The 21,004-nt window shown below is 35.5% G+C and overlaps 5 protein-coding genes and 1 long non-coding RNA gene across 11 annotated transcripts; 4 read left to right on the top strand and 2 right to left on the bottom strand.

Annotated features, from left to right (window-relative positions):
* The first annotated feature begins 1,807 nt into the window (after window positions 1-1,807).
* LOC125586412 lies at window positions 1,808-3,771 on the top strand. 6 transcript variants are annotated; one of them, XR_007322938.1, is made up of 4 exons: window positions 2,071-2,916; window positions 3,027-3,124; window positions 3,247-3,363; window positions 3,490-3,771. It is a non-coding gene; the product is annotated as an uncharacterized LOC125586412 (long non-coding RNA). The 6 variants fall into 6 exon arrangements; XR_007322936.1 differs by having other exon boundaries at window positions 2,113-2,916; window positions 3,250-3,363; XR_007322937.1 differs by having other exon boundaries at window positions 1,808-2,916; window positions 3,032-3,363.
* A 4,108-nt stretch (window positions 3,772-7,879) lies between these two features.
* LOC106390690 (protein SODIUM POTASSIUM ROOT DEFECTIVE 2-like) lies at window positions 7,880-9,514 on the top strand. Its single transcript, XM_013831213.3, has 3 exons — window positions 7,880-8,640; window positions 8,731-8,818; window positions 9,159-9,514. The coding sequence occupies exons 1-3, from the start codon at window positions 8,077-8,079 to the stop codon at window positions 9,320-9,322; spliced, it is 816 nt and encodes a 271-aa protein (XP_013686667.2). The 5' UTR covers window positions 7,880-8,076; the 3' UTR covers window positions 9,323-9,514.
* Window positions 9,505-12,912, bottom strand: BNAC04G07910D. Its single transcript, XM_013831212.3, has 5 exons — window positions 12,673-12,912; window positions 12,165-12,254; window positions 10,535-12,068; window positions 10,315-10,423; window positions 9,505-10,174 (listed from the first exon to the last, which is right to left on the bottom strand). Exons 3-5 carry the CDS (start codon window positions 12,032-12,034, stop codon window positions 9,570-9,572), a joined length of 2,214 nt encoding a protein of 737 aa, XP_013686666.2. The 5' UTR covers window positions 12,035-12,068; window positions 12,165-12,254; window positions 12,673-12,912; the 3' UTR covers window positions 9,505-9,569.
* Window positions 12,913-13,758: 846 nt separating this feature from the next.
* LOC106396529 (mitochondrial import inner membrane translocase subunit TIM17-2) lies at window positions 13,759-15,092 on the bottom strand. The gene is made up of 2 exons (XM_013836939.3): window positions 14,874-15,092; window positions 13,759-14,676 (listed from the first exon to the last, which is right to left on the bottom strand). Exon 2 carries the CDS (start codon window positions 14,669-14,671, stop codon window positions 14,006-14,008), a length of 666 nt encoding a protein of 221 aa, XP_013692393.1. The 5' UTR covers window positions 14,672-14,676; window positions 14,874-15,092; the 3' UTR covers window positions 13,759-14,005.
* Window positions 15,093-15,574: 482 nt separating this feature from the next.
* On the top strand, window positions 15,575-17,649 carry LOC106390801 (diaminopimelate epimerase, chloroplastic-like). Its single transcript, XM_048756517.1, has 8 exons — window positions 15,575-16,157; window positions 16,304-16,374; window positions 16,438-16,495; window positions 16,580-16,759; window positions 16,835-16,919; window positions 17,014-17,073; window positions 17,148-17,221; window positions 17,337-17,649. The coding sequence occupies exons 1-8, from the start codon at window positions 15,708-15,710 to the stop codon at window positions 17,451-17,453; spliced, it is 1,095 nt and encodes a 364-aa protein (XP_048612474.1). The 5' UTR covers window positions 15,575-15,707; the 3' UTR covers window positions 17,454-17,649.
* A 2,277-nt stretch (window positions 17,650-19,926) lies between these two features.
* Window positions 19,927-20,681, top strand: LOC106394989 (zinc finger protein ZAT11-like). Its single transcript, XM_013835529.3, has one exon. It carries the CDS (start codon window positions 20,006-20,008, stop codon window positions 20,546-20,548), a length of 543 nt encoding a protein of 180 aa, XP_013690983.2. The 5' UTR covers window positions 19,927-20,005; the 3' UTR covers window positions 20,549-20,681.
* Window positions 20,682-21,004: the final 323 nt, after the last annotated feature.

The following is a 21,004-nucleotide window of genomic DNA, read 5'->3' as shown; positions in this document are numbered from 1 at the left end:
GAAAATTAGTGGATGGTTGAAGAAATGTTTTGATTTTGTTTTATGGTGAAAGAACTAATAATGGGGAAGAAAAGGGGAAGAAGAAGAAACTTTAGGTTAAAGTTGGGTTGAATTTCGGGTCTGAAACCGGGTCGGATTCTGGGTAGGATAGTAATGGCATATGTTAGTAAATATGTTTAAGTCTTTAGGCTTTTTAGTTATTTTAGTTAGATTTCTATTTAAATTTAAATGTAAAAGAAAAGAAAAAAGGGATGGGTCTAATTCAGATTTTTTGGAACCCAAGTGGTCCATACTAGCATTTGTTCCCTTTTCTCTTGGGGAAAGTCTCAAGTAGTTTAATGGGCGTAACTCGAAGGTTAGCCCTAACTGTGAATAACCATTGTGTCCAACAAATAAAGCTCATATTTATAAAGCCCATATGTATAAAGCCTGGTAGGATTCTGTAGAAAGAAAAACTTGAAACTCAAAATGTCTGCATTCCTTCATAAAAAGGAAACAAGTGACAGTTAAGATATCATTACCATGTCAGGTTTAACAATGATAGTTTGGTAACCAAAACATTAATAGTTGACAGGGATAACTGAGAAAAGAAAAGAAAATTATTTTATCTGCAATCATATGATAATACGGTTTTAGGTAACACAATACACTTCAATTTTGATCCAACCTAATTAATCTAAATTACATAAGATGATAGATGTCGAAAGATTGATCTAAAGTTCTTCCGATTAACATATATATCCTAGAGTATCATGTTAAACTTGATTTTAGCTAAGGATGTTCCAAACGTAGAATATTCCTTGTGATCCTAATTGTTACAAATCTCAATAAAAGATCAATACAATTTTGGGAAAATTTGGAAAAATAAACCTATATAAGATTTTAATTTGAAAACTACACCATTATTTAAGTTTTTTGAAAAATGCACTTTTGCATATATGAATTTACTAAATTATCCAATCTGAATATTTATCATCTGAATTATTCAATATTTAAATAAACAGTTTCAACAAGAATATAAAATTGTTTGAAAAAATCTTTACAATATATACACAATATCTTAATTTAAAAAAAAAAACAAGTTAGAGATGTCTCGTTTTTTTCAAAAAAAAAAGATATTGCTTTTATTCAGAAGTTTGTTTCTTCACCTGTCCTTAGTGTAATTCAATTTAGTAAATTTACGTTTTCTTCCGATTCTGTCATACACAGGTGAAGTAATCTCAAACAACAACATTTTTTTCCTTTGATTTCCTATGTCTATCTAACAACTTGAATGAAACATTAATGGAATATTGGTAGCACATATGTTTAATTTTGTCCATTGACACCCGAAAAAACCTGAGTTCGATACCTCCTTACACAGTTACACTCTTTTTGTCAAAAAATAAAAAACTTGAATGGAACATTCATAAAAAGATCAAACAATCACTTTCTTTTTTTCTAAAAGCTTTTAACATAAACTAAACAGTTATGTAGCCGTCTCGTGGATTGGCGATTCTCAACATAGTGGGTCTTGATCGTGTGTGACTTCAGAGGAGTTGCTCGAGTAATCAGAGTGCAATGGTAACAGAGCTTCAAGCCATTGGTTGGGCGGCTGATATCTTTTCAGTTTACATTAGAATAGAGTTGTAGTGGAAATGTCCTCAGCCCAAGTTCAGAGTGCTTTCCAAAATCTTTTTGACTACCCGGACTTGCACAATGAGATCTTCAAGACAGTTAGCTCTCTTGACCGGTTTCAAGAGTGCCGTCTGGAAGTGGTTACACAGTCTGCTAATTTAGTAGCAACGGAGATCGCTCTTAGTAAAACGAGAGGTAGACGCTACCAATCGTATGTTGCCCATGGTGGTCTGCGTTGGCTGTCCTCTCTAATCGAAGCTGAAGCAGGGACATCAAGGTCTACAGCTCAAGTCTGTGGGGTCCCTCGTACTAGTACGGATCTTGACAGTATGGGTTCTGTTCTCACTTCTTCATTCCACTGTGGGAATCGTTTTTTGTTTGGCACCTACTGGTCACCAGAAAAATGAATATGTTTGGAGAGAAGGACGTGAATTTTTTGTATGAAGAATGAGTGGTTGAACAACTTATCTATCTATACTAATAAAGTAGAGTTTTTTCTCTCATTGGGGCATTTTATGACACTTGTCAATTTATCATTTGCTGAAGGATGTTTTAGATTTGGGCTTTGTTTTTTGATTTGGACTTCCGTATTGTGTTTATATTGTTTTCGATTTGGGTATGTTATGTTTTACTAAAGATTTCAGGCCCAGTGAGAATAAGTTTGGCTTTCTTCTGGCGGTATTCCTTTGCAACCTCAGCCAACAAGTTGCAGAGATTAGAGATGACGATCACCTATCTGTAACGTCTCAATTTCGCATTGACGCCTAATTTGCTCTTAGCCTCTACGTAATGAACCCACTCTCCCAATCTGCAGCATTCAATTAATCTCATCAAATCCTCAAAGTAACCTACAAAAGCTTCGGGTATAAATATCTCCACTTCCAGCCATGGACATTACAACTTCAACTCCGAAACTTATTCAAGGAGTTATCTTCCTGGCATAGGCCTGAGAGAGAGATAAGTAGATTTGCTTTTACGCTTTGGTATTTCTGAAGAAGTTAGCTCTTATTCTTCGAAACTCTTCATTGTTCTTAATATGATATGAATATGGTGATAAAGTGAGAATTTTTAAGGAATCAATAGACGAATTTCATAAATTTTTATGTTTTTTTGTTGGGTTTGTGGTTTGATGATTGTCAGATTCATTGACATAAGATTGATTGGGTTGCTTTGAACCAATCGCTTTTCTTTTAGGTTACAGGTGAGTATGTTCTTACTAAAGCAAGAAGAAGAAGAAGACGGGATCAAAAACTCCTTCAATATCGACTAATGAAGCCAATGCTTCTGTAGATGAAAGGCGTGAGAATCTTCTGACATTGAAAATTTGTTTTTTTCTGTTGATTGATTTACCTTTTGTGTATAATAAGATTTGTTCATCTTCCTTCATCTTTTTGCTGCAACATGCCTAGAAAAGGTAAAGTACTCAAAAGGATTAACAAGGCTGTTAGGGAGAGGATTATATGCGAGCATTTGAATGAGCTTTTCATCGAATTAGCTAATTCTCTTGGTATATTTTCTATTGATTTTGAATGAACAAGTTGCGAGGCTGTAGCTGGTTACATTTTGAATAAGATGGTGCTAGCTTTAGTCTTAACCATGAACGTTTTTTTCTTCTCATAACTGAATCAGCAGAACAGTGGCAGAGTTTCGGTACTGTGTGAAGCTACTCAGTTCTTGAAGGACGTGTTTGGTCAGATTGAGTCCCTTATAAATGGGCACACTTGTCTCCTCTCTGATTCTAACTACGTAAGCCACTTTCTAAGATGCTATTGGACATTACAGGCAGATGATGATGCTTCAACAGTCGTTAGTTTTATATGTTTTGTCTCAATGGTTTTATTAGTTTTTTTGCGTGTAATGGAAACTGTGTAGGTAGCCACAGAGAAGAATGAGCTCCAAGGAAGAAACATCAGTGCTCGAGACCGAGATATCTAGACTACAATCCGAGATAGAAGCAAGAGTGAATCAGTCCAAACCAGACTTGAACACCTCTCCTGCGCCTGAGTACCATCATCACTATCAACAACATTATTATATTTCGTTTACTTTTCTTCACAATAGATTACACAATTTTCGAGTTAAGAATACTCTGTTTCATGCATGTGTAGCTTCAATTATAGTTACTCCACACCACAATGTTAAAAGGAATCTCAATAGTTACCGTTACAAAATAAAACCCCTACAGACACTCATTAGTCATAGCTTTTACTGGAACTGGATACAGCACCAAGTTAAAGATAGGACAAAAAGTATGGACTTACTAATATTGTATACTCAGAAATCTTCAACAACCTACAGACACACAATTATTTATTTCTGAAACATTCACTCTATAGCACACTAAACACTACAAGTTTATTTACAGAGATTTGCAGCAAGATACCATTTCTGCCCGCGTCGTACTCCGCTAATAACCAGCTCAACATGACCATTCAGTCAAGTGGGGTAAGAGAAGCATCAAACAAGCATACTTATCTTGATGTTGTGTCTGAACTGATTTCGAGTTTGTGTTTAAGTTAGATTTTATGTATCTTGACTCATTTTGTAAAATGATATGTGCTTATTTAAAACACACATGCATAATAAACAATTTTAATCAGGATGAAGAAACCAGATCTGATTTTGTCATTTGGTTGTCGTTTCTATCTTGTGTTTCTGCAAAGCTTACTTGATGAGGTTTAGTGCATGTAGTTTAGTTTACAATTTGTCTTTTAATTCCAACGACTTTTTTTTGTTACAAGGTTAAGACTTCGGCTTCACTTCCTAAATCATTACGTGGGCCTAAAAGCAATATGCAAAATATGTAAAAACAAATACGTAATATTCAATACAAAGTATAACAAGACGTTTGACAAAAAAAAGCTATAAGAACCCGAAAGATTTACTTGATAAAAATAGGTTTCAGTTGAACTTAAAATTTATGATCAAAAATCTATATTATATAAAAGTAACTAAAATAGCGTTCCAAAAAAATAACATATATATATAAGTAACAATTTTTTTATATTCTTAAGCTGTCAAGATTATATAAAGGGAATATAACAAACAAATTTATTATGTCAAACTCATTTCTAAAATTGTTTCACTATTATAGGCAAACCATTGCTCTCCGCAACACCACTTTTTTTGTTTAGATTAATCTATTTATATTTGATGTTCTCTTTAACCAAAAAAAATATATTTGATGTTCTCATACCAATGAGTATTTTGACTGAGAATGAATTGATTGAATGGAATATGCAATCTTCTATGAAGGAGGTCATGCACATGACTCAAAGAGACATGATGCTCATGATATATATATAAACAAGGGAGATTGATGGTTCCATTTATTTCTCTGAATTTGAACCTCTGTCTTGGGCCTCAAAGATCAAAGATCAAAGCTTCATTTCACCGCCTTACAATTCAATTTCAAAGCCGGACCTGAGTCCACCAGCAGTTTAAAGATCTTCATTTCTCAAAAAAATCTATATATTAGTTTTTAAAAAAAATTGAGATATTACACAATAAAACATAATTTTTTATATAATAGTTAACATATTAAATATGGTATAAATAAATATAATGTGGAATTATATAATATATGTATAATAAAATTTTAAAAATGTTCTTATTTGATTGTATAAAGAATTTTGAATGGGGCCGCTCTCGGCTGAACTACATCCAAGAAATATGTAACCCCACATATCACGCTCATTACCGCCGTCAAACAACAACCGTAACCAAAACACCACCACTCAAAACACAACATAACACATCTCTATTTAGTATGGCAAAGAACACAACAATATCATAAGCCATATAACCAATAACCAAAGCAACAACCCGCGCGAAGCGCGGGCAAACCACTAGTATTATTAAAACTTAAGTACCTTTTGGTACTGTTTGAAAACTTAGATACTAGATTAAATGAAAGTTGTTTGGAAACAAGGATAGCAAATTAAATATTTTTTTTATTTACATATTTAGTCACTGTATTTATTTCTCATTTACAGATTATGTCGTTTGGAAACTTGGATAGCAGATTAAATGAGAATTGTTTGGAAATACAGATAGCAGATTAAATATTTCGTTTTATTTACACATTTAGCCATTGCATTTCTTTCTTATTTACAAATCTGCCACTTCATTTAAAATCAAAAATTTGAATTAATTAATTACAATAAATTGTTATTTCTTTTTGCTGAAAATAAAAACACAAACTGTAATATATAGTATATATTAATCTGCTACAATACAATTTTCAAGAAAACCAAATATCATAAAATTAATAATAATTCATAAAAACCTACAGTAAAAAATTAAATCATTTTTAAATAAATAAACAAAAAAATCAATAGGTTAATATATGAATATTATAATTACATCAAATTGCATCAAGTTATAAAATTATAAATATAATATTACGTACAGATAAAAAATTATTATCAAACATCTATATTATAATATAATATATTCTACTCTAAATATATTTTACAAAACACAAAAATATAAATGGACATTTTATAAAAAAAATGGTTTATAAATTTACGTTGAACGCAAGTTAAATCCAACATTCGCGCGGAGATGCGGGTCAAGATCTAGTTTCTATTATGTTACGAAATCTAAAAAGTTATGCATAGAAACTTCATGATAAAATCAAAACAAATCATAATTTGTTTCTTTCATAATATCCTTGTTATTCTAAAAAGTTATTGTAAAATAATATATCTATCTCAAGATATGTTTTTCTTAAACATATGTAATTATATTATTACTAATTTCGAATATATTTAATTATTGAAATATCTAATTTGGATAAAAATGTTTTTTTATATTTAACAAAGTGTAGTTTTCCAAAAATAAAAAAGAAGATGCATTTATCAAAATTTAAACTAATTATCAGTGAAAAGCTGAACGAAAGTTAGATGAATTGTTGTAATGATACAAAAGCTCTGTCCGGCTCTAACATTCAAGCATCACGTTGTCCATCTACAAGGAAAAGATCTCCATTACTACGCTTTTCTCAAGATTTTATTTTCTTATGTTTTTCTCGACCGTTGGCCATATGTCTCGTCTCTTTCTGACACAGATTCAGCGTTTCATTTATCATATAAATAAACAAAACAGACAAACAAACAAAAATGAAATAAATAAGATTGAAGTAGGATTTGGAAAATGTCTCGTGAAGAGGATGTCCCACGGTCCACGCCCGGCATTATGCATCCAGTGACAGTGAGCATGCAATAAATTAACAAATAATAATTGTGCTCAACTGTTGCCTTCAGAGAATATGTGTTTATTGTGTTAATGTATAAAATTTGTCTAGATACTAGTTTTTTCTCATAGAATTCAGTAGCGATATATACTAACATAAGTTGTTGGAATGCAAATAGTTAAACAAACGTACACTCTCTAAACTCCCACGTGAAAAGTATCTTATTATAAGTTTCTAATAGTAATTTATTATCCCAAGTTGTGCTTCGGGCTACGATCATATCATCATGCCATGAAATGAAACAAGCCATTGAGTATTATATAAATTGTTAATGTATTATACTTTGCAAAACTACTATTACCCTTGTTCATATTGAATTTTGAAAAATGCATTAATATCCCTATTGTTATCAGGAATCCGAGCCTGTAAGTTTAAAGTGAAATAGAATCTAAAATAACACAAAACAAGAACCATTCGCTAATTGTTAATTGAATTTGTGCTGGAAATTCATAAAATTGACAATGGTGAAAGATAATAAAAAACCAGAATATAGGAGATTCCATTTAACTTTGAAATAAAAGGACGCTTGGTAAGTTTTTTTGTTCAGTTTAGATTATACTGTGTTTTTTGTTTAGATTATATAATGTAGTAGTATTCCAAGACATATTTGCAATTTTGATATGAAAGGTTCCATCCAAATATAAATAGTCTTTTGTTTTTATCCAGATATGTAACCAATTAATGGCTTGTCTCTAACATGTTTGGTCACGTAGTTATCATAATTAGTGAACTAAGTATTGGCTGCGGCTTGATCCGAACACTAGAACACACATAATCTTAGGGCTCAACCATGGAAATTATAATACAACAACTCTAGTATTGCTGATGTAACCAAGTATAAACATTTGAGTAGTATTGCTTTTTTATTTTTTTAGTTATAATGATCGGTGAATGCAACGCAGTATATATATTTTAAAAAGACAAAATGTAAGATATATAGGGAAATGAAAAAGTAGAACATGAGTTGTATATAACTAATGTCTCAACAACTATAGATTATACATATATATGGACAAATAACTCGTATATATGAACGTTACACTCCTTATAACTCCTTTTGTCTCTATTCCAATCCAATCATCTCTCTATATGAGTGAAGAAGATATCATCATATGATATGATGCACATATACACATTCTAGTTTCAACGTTTCCTTCAAGTTCTTACAACATTTCTATACTTTTTATTTCTTTAAAAACAAAATGAAGGGACCTATGTTCTGCGCTTCTCAAGCATCAACAGCCATATGTTCAAGCATGGACCACATTCACAAACCAACCACCGTCACCGTCGCCGACAAAGATGACAAAAGCAGCGGCCGAGCTATCGACCGTCACAACCCCATTATTAAAGATGGGCGGAGATCCACTGCGGACGACTACATCAGAATACCTGCTTCCCCCGCAGACGGAGAGATCAGTAACAAAGCACTCGAAAACTCCAAGGGAAGGAGGAGCTTCACTGGCCGTACAAGCACTGGCGGTGGAGGTGGAGCGGCGGCGTTGTTGAAGCTCATAACAAGTGACATGAGCTTGGCGAGGAAGAGTTTCAGCTGTGTTGCGAGACCCGCATGTGATCTTACCAAAACCCCTCCCGGTTCTACAAGGTATCTTTTGGGATCCGACCCGGTTTCTCTTACCGGGTCTGCGGGTCAGGATCCGGTTAAGGCAGTAGCTCCTAGTCCTAAACCTCCTGCTAGTGAAGAGATAATGCCGGTGTCGTCATTGACGGAAGAGAAGACTAGTGGTGAAGGTGGTTCAGACCAGGTAAGTTGTTTTTGTTGGCATGACAACTAACAAGTGGCATAAGTGTAATAAATGGTGATATGAGGGTAATGATTAGAGTTGCATTATCAGGAGGAGAAGCAGGTTGTTGTTCTCAAAGTGTCTCTCCATTGCAGAGGTTGTGAAGCAAAAGTTAGGAAACATTTGTCCAGAATGCAAGGTAGATTTGATTATTCCTTTATTTACGGAAATGCCACTTTGTTCTTCCGTATTTGGTTAAAGACCGGTTTATTTTCAAATAGTTCCGGTTTATAAATCAAATTTGGTTCACATTTTGTTTAGAAAAAACCATCTAAGAGAGCTTAGATGAGATGATCTTCCAATACATAGACATAAATAGTTATAAAATAATCAAATCATAATAAATAATTAATGTTATTTTGCGTTTACTTGATTTGGTTATTTTGTCTGGTATACCTGAGCATGTCTAGTTTCATCAATGGACCGGTTTAGGTCTAAAGCTGGTTAGTAAGTGCTAATGAATATTGATTCATTTGTAGGTGTGACATCATTCAACATAGATTTTGCTGCAAAGAAAGTGACAGTGACTGGAGACATCACTCCCTTGGAAATATTGGATAGCATCTCAAAGGTTAAAAATGCTCAGTTTTGGACTACTCCAACAGTACTCCCATTGCCAAATCTGCAAACTCCAAAGCCTTAATTTACCCTCTTTTTTTACCGTCTTACCTCTCTCTCTCTCTCTCTGTTGTTGTAAAAATCAGTCGGTAAAGTTTCAGAATTTACCGCACCTAGAGTCCACTTTAAACTTATGATATAATATAACTCTCATCTCAGCTGAAACTCTATATCCAACAGCATCTTATGAATTATGATAAATTAAACTTGTTAGAAACGTTTGCATTTTTTTTTCTCACAAATGTTTTAGTATAACTGATAGATATTATATACTATGTAAGTTTTGAAGAGCAATCAAAGAACTCTGCTATGAGTTCATCTGTCAACATTTCTTCAATCTCCTTGCCTATCACTTCAATGCCATCTTCCAAGCTTGGCAACTGCGACTCCTTATCCTTTGTATCTCTACTTTGTTTCTTGTATTTTCTAGTGACGAACTCTTGCAGAGTTTCATGCATCATGGTTATATCCCATTTTGGGCAGACCTTTGTTGGTTTGAGATCAGTGAACTGCTCAAAGAACTCGAGAATCTCACTGTTGACCCTATCAAACACAAACTTCCTTTCCAACCGGGTTGAGGTTTTCAGACCGGAGTACTTCTTCTCAAGGTCCTTAAACAAGGATGGATCTAGAGGTGATTCAGAAGAGTGCCATGACGCGATGAAGCTTGCCGGGTTCAAGTCACTGAACCTGGAGTTTGCTAAGATATCAGCCAAGTATAGAGACTTCCAGTTCTCTACTAGCTCATGGATGATCATCGTCTCATCTGTTACTATGTATGATGATTCCTCTTCTTCTTCTTCACTTGAAACGAGCATGTCGCCTTCGTTGTAAGTATCTGACTCACATTTGAGTAGCTGAAGTTTCATTCTGAGCCCTGGAAAATAAAGAGAACTCCTTAAACATTTTTGCAGTTATTGAAACAAAGTATTAGGTGTTTTCATTAAGAGGAAAAAAAAAAACAACTCAAACTGTGAAAGAATCAAAAGATAATCAAATAAGATATGATTGAGATACCTTGGAGATCAGCGCTGAGACTCTCAAAGCACTCGGAGTTAGATGAAAACTCATCGTGTAAAGAAGTTTGAGGACTTGGTTGATCTCCTTCCTCTGCACTCTCCTGAGCCTGTGGTTGGAGGACAGAAGAGTAGAACATCTGTCAGTACAACATCCTATAGAGTGGGATCTAGAACACAAACTAATGATGTTGTAGCGTTACTTCACAGTTTACACTTACATGGTGAGTTAACGAGGTAACTGCTGACAAATCGAGTTGTTCCAAGGATGGATTACTCTTGGCATCTTCATAGTCTTCTGAACAACTTTCAGTGTCTGAATCTGCATGAACTGATACGCTTCTCTGTGTTTTAAGAGCGGGAAGCTTCTCTTTTGATAACTCACCATCCAGTTTAAGACTTTTACTTGAACTTGGCCTGCTGTGGAAAGAAGTCTCCTTCACTAATCCATCTCGAGTGGTTAACTTCTTAGGAAGCACAATGGTGTGACTACAAGCTCTCTCCTTATGCATGGTAGCTCTACTTCTACCAGTACCTTTCCAGCCATCTCTACTACTAATCCCAAGCGGATCTAGCAACTCAGACTCTCCAACATTGCTCTCAAACCTTTTACTGCTCCCATTAAAACTTGCTAGTCTCGCTTCTCTATCTGAAGTTGCAAGCATATCAGCCAATGTGTTTCTTCTTCTAATCTCTATTTCTCTCTCAGAATTGTGTGCCAGCTTCCACCTCTCCGACATTCTCCTCATGGCCTCCTTACTCGCAGACTCCGGTGACCTGGAAGACAGAGAGCGAGTGTGATTCTTGCGGCTAAAGTCAGTTCTTGGTCTTGAAGAATCACTCCCAGACGAGCTTTCATCTCCTGCGTAACCTCTAAACCTTGACATATCAAAGTTTGTGAAACTCTCACTGCCACAACTTGCCTTTAACTGTCTAGATACTATTCTAGCAATCTCTCTGGAATCTCTTAAAGGAAAGACATCTTCATTACCTAACGAACTTCCAAATGCTTTAGACAGTTTGAGATCTTCCCTGGCCTCATCACAAGAAGAGCTCTGTGCACAAGTCTGTGGCTTACCAAGATTAGGTTTCAGAACAACAATCTCGGTTGGTTTCAAACCACTTCTCTTTTTGCACTGCTTCCTTGATAGGCCATCACCATCACCATACCATTGAGGTGATCTGTGACTGCACTGTGGTTTTGTAGCTATGCTTTGAAGATCAGAGAAATGTTTTGTGAACAATGAATCTGGCTGATGAAGAAACTTGAACAAGAGGTCCTTGTTGGAGTCTAGAGCGTCAAGAGTCTCATTAAACTCTTGAGAGTAACGGAGTTTCTCATCAGTGGATAGACGTTTAGCCTCCATGAACTTGTGGCGTATAAAAGCCATCTCTGCCTCAGTTAAGTTAGCATTCACAATCCTCCTCTTCTGATACAAACTTGTACTGCTGCTCTTCCCTTCATCTGCGTCCAAAACTTCAAAGACGTCTTTGAATCTCTGCTCATCCATTGACCTCTTCCTAAGAGATTTTTCACTATATGTTTGTTTCCCACGAGCTTTATCAGATGCAGTCTCCCCGCGTTGTTGATTCTCCAAAGGCTTGAGTTCTCTGTGAGGAGGAGGGAGCACATCAAGACCCATCAATCTTGCTATGATGCTAGGTGATCTCCTTTGAGATCCATTTTGCATTGGCATTTCTTGTGTTATCAAACTTTTCATTGGGGAACTCCAACGGGTTTAACACCGACCTTAACTACAAACGATAACAACATGAAGCGAGTCAAGACATGGTGTGTATGTGGAGTGGATGCAATGTCTATATGACCCTTGTCTTAAAGAAAATGGTTACCTGGTCTACACCACTACACTCAAAAAGCGTCACAGCGGCAAGAGCTGTAATCTATAAGATGCCCTTAGAGACTCGTGCTTGTGTGCTTTCCTGGAAATGGATTTAGCAATCAGAATGGCGTTTGACATTTTTTTAGCACAGGAATTCGAAGGAGGAGAGCAATAAAGCAAAAGGTTACGTGTAGTTTAGATTAAAAGCTGTTGAAAAATAAAAAAGTAACAAAGAAGCAAAGCCAAATCAAAGACACTACCAAACAAATAAAGACATGAGCTTTCTCAACAGAAACAAAATTTCTAACAACTGGGTTTATCTGTGAGTTTTACTTTTAACTCAAAAGAAACAAGACAAGAGAGAGAGAGATATGTTTGTGTCTGTTCTCCAGAATCCAAGCTTATCAACAAAAGTAAATTTGAGTAGCAGAAAAAAAAAAAACAATGAAGGCAATTAGATTAGATAATGAGGCTACATTATTCAGAAAAGAGAGAAAAATTTCGCATGAGTTTCTAACCTTGACAAGAAGTGGATGGTTACTGTGTGGAAACGAATCGGTCCTAAATTAGATTCGCTAGAGACGAAAAGACTTCATCTTTCACTCAGGATAAGATATTATGAAAGAGGGTCAACTAGATCGGAAGCAGATACGTTTCCACACAGTAACCATTAAGGAAGAGAGAGAGAAGCAGCGAGACTCCTGCGTGAGAGAGAGACTGAGTGAAGAGAAGAGTGGGTTGGTTGATTTACTCTTTTTCATTTTGAAATTTCAAACTAAATAAAATAATAATAATATTTTTTTTTTTTTTGTCTTCTTTATATGCCTTCCCCAATAATAGCCTACTGAACCGGCCGGTACATTTTGGAATTATAATACCATTGTACTCCCTATATTAACGACATTATTACTAGTACTAGATTTCCTGGCAGATACGTAATAGAGATGCAGACAACCTGTTACTATTACAGTCCCAAAGAAATCAAAAGAGATCCCTAAGCACTATTGCCATTAAATTTCAACTAACAAGACAAGAGGTATAACTTGTTTATAACACTCAAAACAACAAATACATCATGTTCCCTACTTATTTCATTCAAAGTAATACTCCCTCCGTTTCACAATATAAGTAGTTTAGACTAAAAACACTAATATTAAGAAAGTTGGTATTTTAAGAAAAATAATATTTAATTAATTAGTTCAACCAATTATAAAAAAAAATTGATATTATTTGATTGATTACACTATATCCAATAAATGTAAAAATTATCTAGATATTTGAAAATTACTTACATTTTGAAACAAAAGAATTTTCCTTAAACTACGTCGCCTCTCTTTAACCTATAAAAAACAAAGAGGACTGAAATAAAGACGTCCTCGAATTGAAGAATAAGCTTTGGCAAATCACTGTGCTTTTGTGCTTTTGTCTAGCAGCCTCCAGGTAAAATCTTGTTCTTACACACTTTGATGAGGTTTCCAAGAGGTAACAGTATCAACTACATTAGTAATACTGTTTTGAGTTGTTGCCTAAAGAAAACTCTTAAAAGAGTGACTCTAAGAATAGACAGAGAGTGCTTCATTTTCGTTACTCCAACATTCCCACCATGAAAGTCTAATACTACTACATTATTCAAAAACCCAACAATAAATAGTTGCGTGAATGGTTTCACAGTAGTAAGCACAAATAACGTTAAAAACATAAAACTTTAAGCCAAAGAAGAGAGATTCATTCTTCCAGGAACAAGTATATAATTCTGCTGAAAACAAATGAGGATAGATCGACTACCACAAAACAGAACAGACTGCTAAACACCAGTAGACAACGATTGGAGGATCCGATCCACACAAGCTTTTACTTGTACTCAAATGATGGCACCGGAGGCGCATCAAAACTCTCCAACACCTTTGTTTCACTTCCGCTACTCGTTTGCCCCTGCGCCTCATCATTCTTCTTACCAAATAGCCCTCCCAACCATGACGATGGTGACGATGAAGAAGTATCCTCCGGTATGGCCTGCGCCTGTACCTGACTCGGCATCTGCATCCCAGGCATTCCAGGCATCCCAGGCATCATCCCCTCCTCCATCTGCATATGCTGAGGCTGAGCCAACATCTTATTCAACGCAATCCCCGCTCCTTCGATCAACGCAAGCAAAACCCCGCCGAAAAGGGCAGACCTCACAGCCGAGCTAGGCCCCTGACGCATAGCCAGAAACCCACCAGTCGCAGCGCCTGCGAAGATCGAGTTCCAAGGATCCTCCTTCTGCCTAAGGTACACCATGGAGCAATCAAACGTCGAGAATAAGCCTCCCCAAACGGCGAAGCTACCTCCCAAGCGAGGAGCGTTCATGGTCACCGCTTGTCTCCCTCCCATAAAGCGACTTCCTTTGGGAGAGTTGTAAGTTCCTTTGATGAAATGAAAGGCTCCTCCTCCGACAGCTCCCATTCCGAAGGCGCCGCCGATGTCGTCGAGGATACGGTCAGGGCAGGGCTCTCGAGATGATTCTGGAGTTCCCATCAGACCTGTTTAAGAGGAAGATTGGTTGATCGTTGACTGATTCAGTTCAGATTGGATCTATAGAGTTGTAAAGGTTTAACCTTTTTTTTAACGATCGAACAGAGGCGATTAGGGTTTATCAAAACTTAGAAAAAGTTGAGAACTTTGTGGATTGGAAATGAATCTACGAGAAAGGTTTAACGAGAGGAACATCGAAGCTTACCTGGGGAATCGATAAGATGGGCGAGTTTGAGAGAGAGAGAGAGTGAAGGAACCGTGACGGAGGCGCGAGCGAGGAAGAGGAAGAAGAAGAGGAGACGGCGTTTTATTAGGGTTGTGCGGAAAATAGAAAAAAAAAAATAGAAACTTTAGTTGCGTTGCGTCTTTAGCGTTTTTCTATTTTCCAGACACAGTTAACGTTTTATTAAGTCGGTTAGACCCGGTTGACCGATGACCAGACATAGGGATATTATAATACTATCATTTAGAATATATTTTGAATTTGAACTTAGAAGTTAATAATATTTCGAAATTTTTTAGATCTCATCTAGAAATTTAGTATTTGAAATAAGAAGTAAGTTTCAGTCTTTTTTTTTTTACAACAAGTAAGTTTCGGTTAAATTATTTATAAAACATGTAATTAAAAATCTGAAATAATTGCTTACGTTTAAAATATTTATTTCATTTACTAATTTGGATTATTGAACTTTGTTGAATTATTCGATTTATTGTTTTTTTAATACCTTTTAGAATTTTACTAACAATATTTCAGATTTAGGTACATTTTAAATCATTTTACCAATTTCATTCATGTATTTCTTACAATTCAAATCGGATATAGATTTATAAGTTTTTCGGTTTGATTCTTGGTTTCTGATTTTTATTTGCTCAACCTAGAAGTATCTTAAAGCTTTTTTTTGTTTGTGGAGTTGCGTTTTAAACGTTTTTTATTTGCACGTTGAGACCCGGTCGACCCGTGATCCGAAAGGCCAAAGAGGCAGACTCTCTTACAGAATTCAGACAAGAAACAAACAAAAAGAAAGCCGAAGAAGCATCGATGGAGATAGCCGCCACGCGCACCCTCACTCTTTCCCCGCCGCAATCACGTCAGTTCTCACATACCTTCTTCTCCAAAAACCTCGTATCGTTACCTTCTCTTCGTTTCAACCCCTCCGGTAGAAGAAACTTCTCCTTCAAAAGCACTAACCTTCGCGTCTCAGCGACCTCCATGAGCGCCTTCGCCGCCGAGAAACTCTCGCCCGAAACCTTCCTCGACAAAAAGGAAAGCGGGATCCTCCACTTCGTCAAGTACCACGGCCTTGGAAACGATTTCATTCTGATAGACAACAGGGACTCCTCAGAGCCTAAGATTGCTCAGGAGCAAGCTGTGAAGCTCTGTGATCGAAACTTCGGCGTTGGTGCTGATGGAGTCATCTTTGCGATGCCTGGCGTTAATGGCACTGATTACACTATGAGGATATTCAACTCAGATGGTAGTGAACCTGAGGTACAAAGCCTTTGGCAGTGTTTTGATTAATGCTCTGTTTCTGTTAGAAAAGACTCTGTTTTTGGTATTAAAGACTCTGTTTTTATTAGAAAAGACTCTGTTTTTTGGATAGAAAGCTATAAAGACTCCGTTTTTTTTTTTGTTAGATGTGTGGAAATGGAGTTAGATGCTTTGCAAGATTCATTGCTGAGATTGAGAATCTACAAGGAAACCATAGGTATTGTAATCAGAAATAATGATTAAAAAGGGTCACACTTGCTCATGCTTTTGTTCATTGCAGTTTTACAATACATACTGGTGCTGGCCTGATTATTCCAGAGATTCAAGATGATGGGCAGGTAAAAAGTTACCACCTTTCGTTATATTCCTAATAAAGTTTTGTTTTTTTTTTTCTCTGTTGAAATGGATTGGTGTTGATACAGGTTAAGGTTGATATGGGGGAACCGATACTTAGAGCAGAGGATGTGCCTACGAGGTTGCAAGGGAACAAAGGTGAGTCTGTTGTTGCGGCGGAGCTGGTAGTTGATGGAGTGAGCTGGAATGTGACGTGTGTAAGCATGGGGAACCCTCACTGTATCACTTTTGGCACTAAGGACGGACAGGTACATACTTAGAAAGAAGGACATTCTGTATGTAAGCAAATTGAGTTTGTGATTTGCTCTTTTGCTTGGGACCAGGATCTGAGAGTTGATGAGCTGAAGTTGTCAGAGATTGGTCCTAAGTTCGAGCACCATGAGATGTTCCCTGCTAGAACCAACACAGGTTGGTGGAGATTTACATAGAAGTTTCACTGGCGGTTACAGCGATATCGCTTTGCCATTGTCTGTTCTCATATCGGTTTAAACTTTATCTGCAGAGTTCGTGGAGGTATTGTCACGTTCACATTTAAAAATGCGTGTCTGGGAGCGTGGGGCAGGTTAGCCAAGTCCAAAATCTATTACTTAGTTATATATCCTTATCATATAGTACTAAAATGTATTCAAACTGCAGGAGCAACTTTGGCTTGTGGAACAGGAGCTTGTGCTCTGGTTGTTGCAGCAGTCCTTGAAGGTCGAACAGACAGGGTAAGTTTGAATAACTTCCTTCATTTTAAAATATGATGATGAATCCCATAGTTATTAATTACAATTTTGGTTCAGTAGCAATATCTCATACATGTTTGTATTTATGGTGGAACAGAAATGCACGGTGGATCTACCTGGTGGACCGTTGGAGATAGAGTGGAAAGAGGAAGACAACCATATTTACATGACCGGTCCTGCTGATTTGGTGTTCTACGGTTCAGCTCTTCTTTAATGGAAGAGGTAGCTACTGTGTTGTTGTGATCTTGAGTCTTAATATGCCCATCTTGGTCTCTGTTGTCTTCTGCATGGATGACATGAAACATTTGATGCACTTCTCTTATTGTTTCTGCTAATTGTGTTTTCCTTTTGCTAAAACAGATTACTCTATATGGTTTGGTATAAACACACCACAAAGATTGTTTTGTGTATTATGTGTTTCTTAAAACGAAACCACTTTTCATTTCATGTTAAATCCTTAACTAATGGAGAATTATAACAACTCGATTTTTGGACATTTCTTCAATAATATGTATATATATAAGTAAAGCTTTTCAATACAGCATGGAGAAAATATCAACTAAATAGGGACAAGAATCTAACAACAGAACAGCATTCTTGGAAGTAAACATGTGATTGGTTAGACACAAGAAAAATTAGCTTCACGCTTTGGGAGTTAAATTCATTAACCAGATTAGCCTAGAAGATTAAGAGTGTGACTGGTTTTCCCGCTATCACTCGAAAACGAAGCTTTTGCAGTTGGTAGCGGTTGTTGGCGTTTTGCAACAATCACTCAAACCGCTCTAAATCGCTTCAAAATGCTCTAAACCTCATAAATTCAAGCTGGTTCCAGCTAGCGTTTCCGGTTGTGGACGGTTGCGGGAGAATAATTTTTTTTTCTTAAATAAAAATAAATACAAAAATAAAAATATTCAATACAAAATTGAAATTGGAATTATAAAATAGTAAAATATATCTATTATATTTTAATTAATATTATAAATTTTAAAAATAAAAATATTTTCTATAATTTTACAAAATTTAAAACTATAACTTTCTAAATATAATTTTTATATTTATTACTCCTTCTGTTCCCAAAAGTAGGATTTTCTAGAGTTAGTTTTTGTTCCTAAATAATAGATTTTCTATAATTTTAAGGTACTTTTAGTAGTTAATGTTGATAAGTTGTATACTTTCAAGAAACATTAACTGAAAATATTTGAATTGATTAAATATTATTGGTTGATAATTATTGGAAAATATATAGTGAAATAAACAATAAATTTAATTGTAAACATTTATTATATTCTTAATATACGTGAATATTATACAAAATCTTTCTTTCCAGAACAGAGGGAGTATAATATTATGATTTTTAAAAAATTTATAATTATATAAAATGTAAATATTGTTAATTTAGTATTTAAGCGTTGCTGCATTTGGTAGTTAACCAGTCATAAGTATCCCGTAAACTACCAATTTTTAACAGTAAAAACAGTGGTACAAATATTTTAAAACCATTGAAAACCGCATTCACCCGCATCCGCAAACTTCCGTAACTGCAATCGCAACCACTGCGTTTGAACCAGTCAGGCCCTAAAAATGTGAAGGTTATATGCCGTACGCAACCTTATGTCGCTATGGATTAGTTGGTTACCTATATTCTTGCATAAGACCGATCAACCAAATATGAAAAGGAAAAGTAAAGAGAGAGACAGAACGAAAACACCCAAGAATCCAAGACTTTGTTTGCTTTTCCAGAAAACATAATAAAGTCAAAATAAGCACATGTGGATATATATCTAATCCACCACTTTTGCTTTGACTTGCTCATATCTCTCACGTACTATTTGATGTCATCACACCATTACATCACTGATGACGTTCTCAATGATAAAATTAAGTATAGAGAGAAAATTATTGAACTCTTACCATCTAGATAGACAATGACTAAATAGTTAATACAATGTATCCAAGGATCTAAACTGGTCTCCATACTCCAGTGCATGTGTTTGAACAAATGAATTTTCTCTTCAAATATAGTTATGATGATTGTATTCAAACTTTGATCTGACTTTAGATTAACTTGTTTACGTAATTAAACGTCATCCAAGTTTAAAACAATATAAGCAAATTCCATTGGATGTATTTTTAACTTCAACCATTGTATTAATATACATGACGGCTGGATTTTCCAATGATTACTCTATGTTTCTTCTTGGAAACCTTAGATTATAGAAAACAGAAGATAATGAGTGTGTGTTAAAGTATGTATTAATATGGTAAGATGTTCATATTAAATTCATGACCGTGGCAAGCAAGTCCATGAGAAACCAAGTTGCTGGATTTATTCTGTGTTGTGTATATTTGTTGACTAACTCTTTTTTTTTTTTAAATAAGGTTCACATTTTTAGTAGCAGTTTCTAAGAACCACGTATGTGATGATACATCACTAAAGACAATACTACCCTTGATGTTCAACCTTCGTGGTATGCATTGCGTCCGGCGGTCAAAGGGTGAAACTGAAAATGTCAATTTGCCCTAAAGTCAAACAATCAGTGCTGCTTGTTGTTAGAATATTGGTTTAGTAGACAACTTCTTTTGTTCAAAGTTCAAACTACAAAAAAGTCGAACTTTTAGGTATAGCGTTTGTATATATATATATACGTGACTCCTATGTTCTTAACGTTCATTACAAACTCTCTCAATCCATTTTCCTTTTTTTCTAACAAACAAAAATATACTTTTGATTTCTTATTCTCAAAAGCTTACCAACCCAAAAAAAGTATGAAGAGAGAAAGATCTGAGTTCGAAGAATCCATCAAGATGTCTGATGACATTGCTAGATGTCTGATGATATTATCACAGACCTCCATGGTCAAACAAGTCGATGTGAACCAATATACCGAGCGCAATACAAGTAACCGGTTCGAATGCAAAACGTGTAACAAGAGATTCTCTTCGTTTCAAGCCCTAGGTGGCCACCGGGCAAGCCATAAGAAGCCAAAGCTATCCGTTGAGCAGAAAGAGGTGAAACATGTTACCAACAATTATAATGGAACTCATATGCACGAGTGTACGATATGCGGTCAGAGTTTTGGGACCGGACAAGCTTTAGGTGGTCACATGAGACGACATAGGTCAAGCATGAAGGTGGAGCCATCGCAGCTCATCTCTCCCGTGATTTCTAACGTACCGGTTCTGAAACGATGCAGTAGTAGCAAGAGGGTTTTGTCTTTGGATTTGAATCTAACTCCCTTAGAGAATGATCTTGAAACTATTTTTGGGAAGACGTTTTTCCCGAACATAGATATGAAGTTCGTTGTTTAGTTTTTTTTTTTTGTTTTTTCGATCGTTTAGGTTATCGTAATTCTTTTGTATCGTAAGCCTCCATTCTTTTTATTAATTCTTTCAAACGTTATGTTCATTGTTGGTTGTCATGTATGAGAAATATTTAGCTGAATTGTTTCACTTTCTGCAACGAGTACAAAATAATGATTACTGGGCCAAAAGGTAGGCTCAACCAACCCAAGTAGGAATAAGAAACGTTGGTCCATCCACCCAAATTGTGATGAACAAATACTGATTTTGTCATTCACAATTTCTTATTTTAGGAGAAACTTTTCGTTTTTGGAAGAGTATTCAATCATTCTTTTTTTTTGTTCGTATTATATTATACTTGTAGATTTATTTCATCCAAACATACCTATATACATCGAATCATACTTGTTAACTTTTATTTCCAAACCATCATGTATTCCGCTCTCTAACACGACAAAACGAATC

Source organism: Brassica napus, chromosome C4 (genome assembly GCF_020379485.1).
Source record: "Brassica napus cultivar Da-Ae chromosome C4, Da-Ae, whole genome shotgun sequence".
Lineage (NCBI taxonomy): Eukaryota > Viridiplantae > Streptophyta > Magnoliopsida > Brassicales > Brassicaceae > Brassica > Brassica napus.
Note: the sequence above shows the minus strand (reverse complement) of the source record. Positions and strands in the feature narration are given on the sequence as shown.

Coding starts and splice junctions, on each gene's coding strand:
- LOC106390690 (XM_013831213.3), top strand. CDS start 8,077: ATGAAGGGACCTATGTTCTGCGCTTCTCAAGCATCAACAGCCATATGT. Junction 8,641..8,730: donor GTGAAGGTGGTTCAGACCAG/GTAAGTTGTTTT, acceptor TTGCATTATCAG/GAGGAGAAGCAGGTTGTTGT. Junction 8,819..9,158: donor ACATTTGTCCAGAATGCAAG/GTAGATTTGATT, acceptor ATTCATTTGTAG/GTGTGACATCATTCAACATA.
- LOC106394989 (XM_013835529.3), top strand. CDS start 20,006: ATGAAGAGAGAAAGATCTGAGTTCGAAGAATCCATCAAGATGTCTGAT.
- LOC106390801 (XM_048756517.1), top strand. CDS start 15,708: ATGGAGATAGCCGCCACGCGCACCCTCACTCTTTCCCCGCCGCAATCA. Junction 16,920..17,013: donor CCCTGCTAGAACCAACACAG/GTTGGTGGAGAT, acceptor CTTTATCTGCAG/AGTTCGTGGAGGTATTGTCA. Junction 17,222..17,336: donor TTGAAGGTCGAACAGACAGG/GTAAGTTTGAAT, acceptor ATGGTGGAACAG/AAATGCACGGTGGATCTACC.
- BNAC04G07910D (XM_013831212.3), bottom strand. CDS start 12,034: ATGAAAAGTTTGATAACACAAGAAATGCCAATGCAAAATGGATCTCAA. Junction 10,424..10,534: donor TTACCTCGTTAACTCACCAT/GTAAGTGTAAAC, acceptor CTCCAACCACAG/GCTCAGGAGAGTGCAGAGGA. Junction 10,175..10,314: donor TCTCAGCGCTGATCTCCAAG/GTATCTCAATCA, acceptor TTTATTTTCCAG/GGCTCAGAATGAAACTTCAG.
- LOC106396529 (XM_013836939.3), bottom strand. CDS start 14,671: ATGGGAACTCCAGAATCATCTCGAGAGCCCTGCCCTGACCGTATCCTC.